Here is a 9,723-nt window from a genome sequence, read left to right on the forward strand (position 1 = left end):
CAATATTATTCTAAAAAGTTTTACGCTTTATAATTTATTTGGAGACTATTTGTAAGTATTGATGGTGCTGTTGGAGCACCTCAGTGACCAAATGTCTTGTCCTAGTGTAATACTGTGGACATTTCATAAAGTTGTAGTAAATGTCCGAAAACTACTCTTTGTGCAGGCCTTTTTTGCAGTTCACTTAAAAATCTGAGGGAATTTACAGTACAGTACATTGCTTTTGACCCCTAACAAATTTGAGCTTCACACTGGGCAAAAAATGGGATGAATATTATATCAGTGATATGTGATTTCATGACAGTCAATGTAAAATGTAGTCTTGCAGTTTGTGAAGGTCATTTGTGCTTTCTGACTCTGAAAACTGCAGTTATCATCAATGTAACAAATACCATCTGAACAATGAAAACTCTGGTTTCAAGAACAACGTAACAATATCACAGATAACACAGTAACAAATACAATAGTCTTCATTTTTGAAATAACTAAAAATCTAAAGTATCTGTAAGAATGATGATATGATGAACATGGTGAATTATTGAACCCAAGAAACACTGGTAGAAAAAATATTTATTCTTTACAAAAGTTTGTACCAACACGAGTATTTACACAAGCTTACCAGAAATAATTAATAATATAAACATTGCCTACTAATTTAAAAAAAAAAAAAAAATCAGTGATGCCCCACTCTCCTTTTATCCTTCCGCTTATATCGTCTGCTGCATTTCCAGCAAGTGTTTGGGTTTTACAGTGAATTCCACACCTGTCTGATTTGTCTCCATGGAGTTCCAAGAACCGAAGCAGCAATAAAGAAGAAAACCAAAATAAGGCCTTTAGCCAGTGACTGAGAATATGGCTCACCTGTGAAAAAGAAAATGAAATTAGAATCTACCATCATATTGAGGCACTCTGTCTTACATGTTTTACAACACTGCACTGAGCTCAACTTTATAAATTTGCAGATAAGGCTGCATGGTTCTTTCCCATTTTACAGTTGTTCCGATAAGATTGCAGGAGCCAAGGGGAGGAAATATACAAAAGAGGCTATATCTTCTTGTTTTTATTCAAAATAATATTGTAGTAACATTCTGTTCATCTTTACTACATCTTATAAACCTGAAAATGTTGATCAACCATTTACAGACTGTGTTAAAATGTATATCCTTTCTGACACAAAAAACATTAAATTAAAATACACCTCAATAATAAATCTAATTCAATCCATATTATATGTATTTGCCAATGCTATCATTTCATCTTTCATGATGGGATTAGTCATTTTAACTAAAACCAAACAACTAAAAGAAATGCTGCCAACTGTAGATGACTGAACAGGAGAAGAGAGGAAGATTTCCCACCTGTATAAAACTTTGTCATAGGGAAGGCAAGTTCAGGCCAACAGATGTCATTCCTGTTACAGTCATACTCTGTGAAGTTGATCTGAAACCTGCAAAATAAATAAAATAGACCGACACACTCTGTCAGGCAGCTGATGCAGAAGTAACATACAGTATTTGACTCCCAGAAACAGGTATTTTGTGAGAGAAGTCTCACTCTCTGAGGAATCACCTGGTTTTTGGTGGTCCTGTGTTGAGGAGAATGTCAGTGAAGGTGACTGAGGAGGTGATGGGGAACAGCTGGGTCTCTGTTGGGTCGACACACACAGAGATGTCCCCCCCTCCACACTCCAGTCTCCAGCTGGACATACTGTGACTAGGACAAATACAGAATAATACTCATGGTAACTTTATTCAATCTTACTTGAGAAGATTGTGAATTAAAATAAATAAAACACATTTATACTCACTTTATTTGTACAGATCTGATATACTTTTGAGGAACGCCATCTACTACACCAGTGACAAGACTCAAAACATGGATGTGCAGATGGGATGGAATATCACTGCATGAACTATTTGTGTCTTCCTTGGGCATGCTTGAGTTCAGGCTTCCAACTGGAAATTGTATGTCACACGCAATGCTCAGTTAAATGGAAGAGAGTAAACTTTATATGAATTAATTTTCAAAAAAGAAAGTAAACATGACGAACGGTTAATTAACAAATGTATATTGTAATTGTCTTGTATTTACTTACAGCTTATATTAACCCAGTCTGTCATTGTTAGAGCATCTGGTCGTCCATTTTTAGATACATATGTGGCTTCAACCAAAGCTCTCTGAAGAGAAGTTACAGCCTCTCTAAAATGAAGAAAAATATTTTAATGTGTGAGAAAAATGTATTTACATTTACATATACAGTAGTAACTGAACCCTGGAACTCACCTCAGAAGGTCACACTGAGTGAGATTCTGCTGGCTGACAGGTAGCAGACATCCTGATGTCGAATTCTCACCAAAAAGAATGGGTTTCTTCTCAGCAGTGGAGCAGAGTCCATTATTCACTGTTAAGGATCAAAAAAACATATTGTGCCTTTTTTGTAAAGTACACCATTAATTAATGACACAAGTTCTGACTGCTGAGAAACTAAGAAGTACCTGGTCTCCAAAGGTTGATTGATGTCCTTTGTATTGAGTCTGTATTATTCTCCACGAAAGAATCCATGATTCCACCAATAACAGGCTTTCCCACCTGATATCCTGTAATTACAAATTCCATGTAAACCACAGTACCATGTATTTTTGAATCATCTTGATGACTATTAGTGGATTAAATATTGCCTCTTGCTCTTACCTGGGTTCCCTGAGTTGGGCTCACCCATGAATTCTCCATTTAGAAACACAGCAGAATACCTTGTAGTTACTGCCACTGTTAAGGACATAGAATAAAATGAGCCCATACTTCAGCAAACATCCATCAATTTGTACTCCTCATAAAAAAGTTGTTGCAAATGTAATGGCTTCTTACCACTATCATTCAGAGTGACAGTTCCAACAGTGCGTGTTAATGTGGTCTGTGTAATGCCATTTCCTCTCCAGTAGAATTTGTAATCCAAGGCCAAGGTCATATTTTCACATACCTGTCCTACTTTTTTAAGGAAATAAAATACATTAAAATATCTCGATGTAAAATTAAATGCAATCTTAAAAGTTGCTACTCTCTCCGTACCTGAAGAACCAAGAACCCCGGTGCTTGAAATAAACTGTCTCAAGTCGGTGGCAACTTCATCACTTACATCAACTGGAACATCATCTGTAGTAATTTAGAAAATAGTGTAAACAGGTGGGAATATGGATTAAATACCTCTAGAATGTGATTTTACACATCTGTGGAAAAACATACCCCCTTCCCCACCATTGATGGTTATCATCAAATCTGTTGGTACTGTCTGCAGGGGAGATCCAGTGGGACAGGAGCGCAACAGGGTGATGCACTCAACATCAAAGTTTTTCAAAAAGGCAACAGGAGCATTGTTCACACATCGGCCATTAATTTTCTGTTGAACATAAATACAAGTGGTATTAGGTTTTTTTTCTATCTGTCAATAAACACAATTTAGTAACAAAAGGTTCATTTAAAAAACACAAACCACATAGTTTACCTGGGGAACAGTAAAGTACTCGTCATTTATTGTCAAAATGGGACTTCCTTCCATGTACGCGTTTGTTGGTACTGGTGCTGACAAAACAGGGCTTCCAAAGGATGGGCCAGGCTTTGGCGTACTAGCAAGGTTAAATAGGAAAAAAATGTATGATGAAAATATGACCACCTACAGCCCAAAATTTACATATATGTTACAGTTTGGTCAGTGTTCTCACATTGTGTCTCCTTGGTAAAACAACCCAAGGTAAGGATTATTTTCAGGTGGAGAGGTGACACATAGAAAAGGAAACCAATCTGGGGAGTTTTCAGAGGATTGGACAGAACACTGATAGTCCGGAGGGGGAGTAACCTGTCCACCAAAGGGCCCTGGGAGACAATGGGCCTGGAACAGCTTCAAGTCCTCAGTAGAACAATCCTGTTACCAGGAAATAAAAACAGGTTCATGTCATGAAGTAGGTGCTGTATATCTGAGATAAATGTACAACTCCCTGGCTAATAGTATGTAAGAACCTGAGGGATGTAAATACCTTATCACAGCAACATCTCACATCACAAGCTCTGAATGTGAGATCACAAGGACAGGAACCCAGTGGCTGGTACACTTGGTTTGGAATGATGGTTTTATTATCTGAAATGGATTGGAAAATACTGCAAATTGCTATTCTTTGTATCAAAAATTCCACTATGATCAGATTTGAGGATCTTTTGACTTACCAAATCCATCGTTAGCAGGAAACAACTGGGCATATATCTCGGCCTGGATAAGTAATGATGCCAGGGATGTACTGCCCACACATGCAGACACCTGAAGGGTCTCCAGAACACACAGTGGCTTTATACAACAGTCTGTGTCTGTCTCATTGTCCCCACACAAACGCAGACTTCTATTAAGTCGTAGCTGGACCTGAATGGCAGTCTGTGGAACCAAAAAAATGACATGAACATGAGAAGAAAGGAAATGAAAAGTACAAATACACTCTGTCCAACATCCACACTAAATTAGAATGTCTATACATTAGGTTTGGAGCATTCTACTTATTTTGACACCTATGGATAGGAAAATTAAGGGTTATTTCAGCAATATAAAGATACTAAAAATGGGAACAGTGGATTTGGGGCTTCATACCTTTCCCATCGGCTCCGTTGTAAGTTTCCACTGTGTTACCCCAGGTAAACATGATGGAGGACCAAAGCGACCTGTAAAGCAAAAAATATCTTATCACAGTTTACTAATAATAACTATAACTAATGGTTATGACTTAGTAATAATTCTTATTGTAGGGAAAGTATGTGAGCAAGTAAGCGGAATCATTTCGTACAGAGATATTACTTTGTTATTGGACTTTACAGCTTTACCTGTTGTGTTTGAGGGTAATACTGTCCGCAAATTCAGAGATATTTCCGACGCATTTCCAAGTAAAAGTGCTGAAACCGTGGGTCCAGTTGCAGTTACATAGGGCGGCCGAAATACTGTTGAGCAAGTGGTTGACATTTCTGTTCATTAGCTTTTTAACTTCGCTACTGTACTAGTTATAAAAGCATTAAAGCGAAGGTAAACGTTAGCTAAGTTAGGGTTAAAACAGATGAATGGCGGGTATAGTTAAAAGTCTTACCAAGTGTTTGAGTGTCAGAGAGGGAAATGAACAGCAGAACACACAGGAGACGGAATGAACTGGGCGACAAAAAGAAAACATCTACTACGTTAGCCATTAGATCCACTTCAGATTATAAAGTGGACATATTTGTAAACTGTTAGTGATGTCTTGGTAACAGACCGGAAATCTTCTTACTCTGAAAATCACATTGACAAATAAATGTATAAGACCGACCCCTGCTGGTCTGGAGTGGTACAGGTCTGTGATCTGCATTAAACTGAGCCGAAGACTGTATAGGAAACCCTCCAGAGTCCACAGTTGCGCGCGCGCACACACACACACACACACACACACACACAAAAAATATATACATATATATATATATATATATATATATATATATATATATATATATATATATATATATATATATATATATATATATATATATATGTCCCTCCAGGATTTGTAGGGATTTTTGTTGGTTGTTGCGGCCTAAAATGCCTGATTTTGCAGCAGCTTTTCCAAAAAATTGCGGTGAAAGTTGCAATGATTTGAGGCTTCTTTTATTAAAGTCACAGGAACATGGGCATTTGCAAATTACCTAGAACAGTCTTTTTTGAGTTTTTAGCCTTAAAAAGCACCAGGAAGCAATGATTTTAAACAAAACAGGCTTTTTTTCATTCATTCATTTATTTGTTTTGAGCAGCCAATGAGAGTGCAGCATCAAAGAACACCAGCCAATGAGAGCGGAGCGTCACAGAATGCCAGCCAATGAGAGCGCAGCGTCACAGAACGCCAGCCAATGAGAACGGAGCGTCACAAAATGTCAGCCAATGAGAGTGAAGCGTCACAGAACGTCAGCCAATGAGAGTGCAGTATCACAGCACATCAACCAATCAAAGCACATCATCACAGAACGTCAGCCAATGAGAGCGCACCATCACGGAACGTCAGCCAATGAGATTGGAGTGTCACAGAGCGTCAGCCAATGAGAGCACAGCGTCACAGAATATCAGCCAATGAGAGCGCAGCGTCGAAGAACACCAGCCAATGAGAGGGCAGCGTCACAGAACATCGACCAATCAAAGCACAGCGTCACAGAACGTCAACCAATGAGAGCGCAGTGTCACGGAACGCCAGCCAGTGAGAGCACAGCGTCACAGAACGTCAGCCAATGAGAGCGCAGCGTCACGGAACATCAGCCAATGACAGCGCAGCGTCACAGAACGCCAGCCAATGAGAGTGCAGAGTCACAGAATGTCAGCCAATGAGAACTCAGCGCCACAGAACGTCAACCAATCAGAGCGTAGCGTCACAGAATGTCAGACAATGAGAGTGCAATGTCACAGAACGCCAGCCAATCAGAGTAGAGCGCCACAGAATGTCAGCCAATGAGAGCATAGCATCACAGAACACCAGCCAATGAGAGTGCAGCGTCACAGAACGCCAGCCAATGAGAGCGCAAAGTCACAGAACATCAGCCAGTGGGAGTGCAGCGTCACAGAACATCAACCAATCAGTGCGTAGCGTCACAGAACGCCAGCCAATGAGAGCGCAGCATCACAGAAGGCTAGCCAATAAGAGTGTAGCATCACAGAACGTCAGCCAATGAGAGCGCACCGTCACAGAACGCCAGCCAATGAGAGCACAGCATCACATAACGTAAGCCAATGAGAGTGCAGCGTCACAGAACGCCAGCCAATCAGAGCGGAGCATCACAGAACGCCAGCCAATAAGAGCGTAGTGTCACAGAACGCCAGCCAATCAGAGCGGAGAATCACAGAACATCAGCCAATGAGAGCGCAGCGTCACAGAACACCAGCCGATGAGAGCATAGCGTCACAGAACGCCAGCCAATGAGAGTGCAGCGTCACAGAACGCCAGCCAATGAGAGCGCAAAGTCACAGAACGTCAGCCAGTGGGAGTGCACCGTCACAGAACATCAACCAATCAGTGCGTAGCGTCACAGAACGCCAGCCAATGAGAGCGCAGCGTCACAGAAGGCCAGCCAATAAGAGCGTAGCATCACAGAACGCCAGCCAATCAGAGCAGAGCATCACAGAATATCAGCCAATGAGAGCGCAGCGTCACAGAACGTCAGCCAATGACAGCGCAGCATCACAGAACACCAGCCAATGAGAGCATAGCGTCACAGAACGCCAGCCAGTGAGAGCACAGCATCACAGAACACCAGCCAATGACAGCGCAGCGTCACAGAACGCCAGCCAATGAGAGTGCAGAGTCACAGAATGTCAGCCAATGAGAACTCAGCGCCACAGAACGTCAACCAATCAGAGCGTAGCGTCACAGAATGTCAGACAATGAGAGTGCAGCGTCACAGAATGCCAGCCAATGAGAGCGCAGTGTCACAGAACATCAGCCAATGAGAGCGCAGCGTCAGAGAACATCAACCAATCAGTGTGCAGTGTTACAGAACGTCAGCCAGTGAGAGCACAGTGTCAGAGAACGTCAACCAATCAGTGTGCAGCGTCACAGAACGTCAGCCAATGAGAGCGCAGCGTCACAGAACATCAGCTAATCAGAGTGAAGCGTCACAGAACATCAGCCAATGAGAGCGCAGCGTCACAGAATGCCAGCCAATCAGAGCGCAGCGTCACAGAACATCAACCAATCAGAGCGTAGCGTCACAGAACATCAACCAATGAGAGCGCAGCGTCAGAGAACGTCAGCCAATGAGAGCATAGGGTCACACTACGTGAGAGCCTGATCCTTAGTTTTTCTCTTTCCTGTTGTGCTGTTACACAGTTATAGCGAACATTTTTTGTAATAAATAACTTATATATACAAATGCAATGTAGAAGAACATCTTTTTCATCCAAATACATGCAGTACGTATATTGTTGAAATAGCATTAAATATTTCTTTGTTTGGGTTGAGTCGTTGACTCCACAGAGTACAGATGTTGATACAATAACAATGTTACAATGCTAATACATATGTTATTTAATGTATAACTACATTTTAATAAAGTGTTTAACTATTATGGACTAAAAAGGAATATGAATAATCCTCGACACATGCCTTGACTTTATGATGAATTGTTCTTTAGTGCTCATGATTTTGATAAAAATGCTAAAATATCACAAAAAATATGGAGGCTCTAAGCCTTTTAATGGTATGCAACATGCCCTTATTGGCACAAGTAATATGTTTATCACTTAATTAAAAGTGTCTGTGTATGTGTGTGTGTGTGTGTGTGTGTGTGTGGGGGGGGGGGGTCTATGATCATCCTTGGAGGGGTCATCAGTGATTCAAGGAAGAACTACAGGTAGATTAAATAGTGCAGATATGTATCATTTTGAACAGTGTTTCAATTAATTCAAATCATTAACTGAAATAAAAGTACAAACATCAGATTGCTAAAATACTGTACTGCATGTAAAAGTTCTGCAATCTTTAGTAAAACTATGTAGTATACACACTTATTCTGGGAAATCCTCCTTTACTGCCATTCTTAGGAGAAAAAAATATTTTATGCGTTGCTAAAAACAGCAGAATTTCATCTTTGTGACTATGTATTTTCCAAATAATCCAAGACCGTTCTAAAGAAGACCAGTATTTTCTCAGTACATGAAAGACCACTTAATCCTGCAGTTTATCTCAAACAGCAAAAACATTTGGAGATATGCATATGTTTTCACTCGACAGGAATGTTATCAGAACACACAACTTACACTGTCAGAAAAATGTAGCAAAGCGCAAAGTACAGGGTTTGTACTTTGAGATGCTGTAGAGTAGGAGTAAAAAGTGCCATAAACTGTAAATAGGCAAGTAAAGTAAAGCTCTATAAATACAGTAAGTATAAGATCAAATGATCAAATCAAATGTATTTTATTGTTCCCCAGGGGAAATTTGTTGTGGGCAAAGTGCTGAACAACTGTAGAATAATATGTGCAATATGTGTAGACAGTACAATTACACACATGCAAAAAGAGATTATGACAGACTAAAAACAACTGAGCTCAAACCAATCAACAATATGTGCATAAGATTACGAGAGAAATAAATAAATTATGATTATACTAAAACCAGCTGTCCAAAACTGTAATCATAACATACATAAAATCCATAAAAACAACCCTAAGAACAAAATAAAATGACTAACAGTACTAAAAACCAGCATTGGATTATTATTGAATTATTCAGCAGCTAGGGCGACACAGTGGTGCAGTGGTTAGCACTTGTGCCTCACAGCAAGAAGGTCCTGGGTTCAATTCCAACACCAGCCGGCGGGGGGTGGGACCTTTCTGTGTGGAGTTTGCATGTTCTCCCCATGTCTGCGTGGGTTCTCTCCGGGTACTCTGGCTTCCTCCCACCATCCAAAGACATGCACTGATAGGTTAATTGGTTAATCTAAATTGCCCATAGGTGTGAATGTGACAGTGATTGATTGTCTCTATATGTTCAGCCCTGTGATGAACTGGCGACTTGTCCAGGGTGTACCCTGCCTTCGCCCCTATGTAGCTAGGATAGGCTCCAAGCGACCCCCATGACCCTAGTGAGGATAAAGTGGTTTCAGAAAATGAAGGAATGAATATTCAGCGGCTCTTTTGACTGTGAGCATGTTATGTACAGTTTTTGCAGCGAATCCAGCTGATGTCAT

The 9,723-nt window shown here is 40.4% G+C and overlaps 1 protein-coding gene across 4 annotated transcripts; it reads right to left on the reverse strand.

The window, feature by feature from the left end:
* Positions 1–555: 555 nt before the first annotated feature.
* tctn2 (tectonic family member 2) lies at positions 556–5,278 on the reverse strand. Of its 4 annotated transcripts, none has more exons than XM_030144471.1 (18): positions 5,115–5,278; positions 4,858–4,971; positions 4,628–4,698; positions 4,216–4,417; positions 4,029–4,129; positions 3,717–3,916; positions 3,500–3,620; positions 3,241–3,394; positions 3,067–3,150; positions 2,866–2,982; positions 2,692–2,769; positions 2,496–2,597; positions 2,284–2,401; positions 2,096–2,199; positions 1,808–1,955; positions 1,570–1,713; positions 1,359–1,447; positions 556–861 (listed from the first exon to the last, which is right to left on the reverse strand). In XM_030144471.1, the coding sequence occupies exons 1-18, from the start codon at positions 5,209–5,211 to the stop codon at positions 746–748; spliced, it is 2,160 nt and encodes a 719-aa protein (XP_030000331.1). In that variant the 5' UTR covers positions 5,212–5,278; the 3' UTR covers positions 556–745. The 4 variants fall into 4 exon arrangements, with proteins under 4 accessions (XP_030000331.1, XP_030000330.1, XP_030000329.1 ...); XM_030144470.1 differs by having other exon boundaries at positions 2,692–2,766; positions 2,866–2,985; XM_030144469.1 differs by having other exon boundaries at positions 1,570–1,716; positions 1,811–1,955; positions 2,866–2,985.
* Positions 5,279–9,723: the final 4,445 nt, after the last annotated feature.

Source organism: Sphaeramia orbicularis, chromosome 9 (assembly GCF_902148855.1).
Source record: "Sphaeramia orbicularis chromosome 9, fSphaOr1.1, whole genome shotgun sequence".
NCBI classification, from domain to species: Eukaryota; Metazoa; Chordata; class Actinopteri; order Kurtiformes; family Apogonidae; genus Sphaeramia; species Sphaeramia orbicularis.

What these genes read in the sequence shown, in the direction of transcription:
- tctn2 (XM_030144469.1), bottom strand. Translation starts at nt 5,211, where the DNA reads ATGGCTAACGTAGTAGATGTTTTCTTTTTGTCGCCCAGTTCATTCCGT. An exon ending in TGAGATGTTGCTGTGATAAG is followed by an intron (nt 3,917 to 4,028) that starts GTATTTACATCC and finishes TCCTGGTAACAG; the next exon opens with GATTGTTCTACTGAGGACTT. An exon ending in TGTCACTCTGAATGATAGTG is followed by an intron (nt 2,770 to 2,865) that starts GTAAGAAGCCAT and finishes CTATGTCCTTAA; the next exon opens with CAGTGGCAGTAACTACAAGG.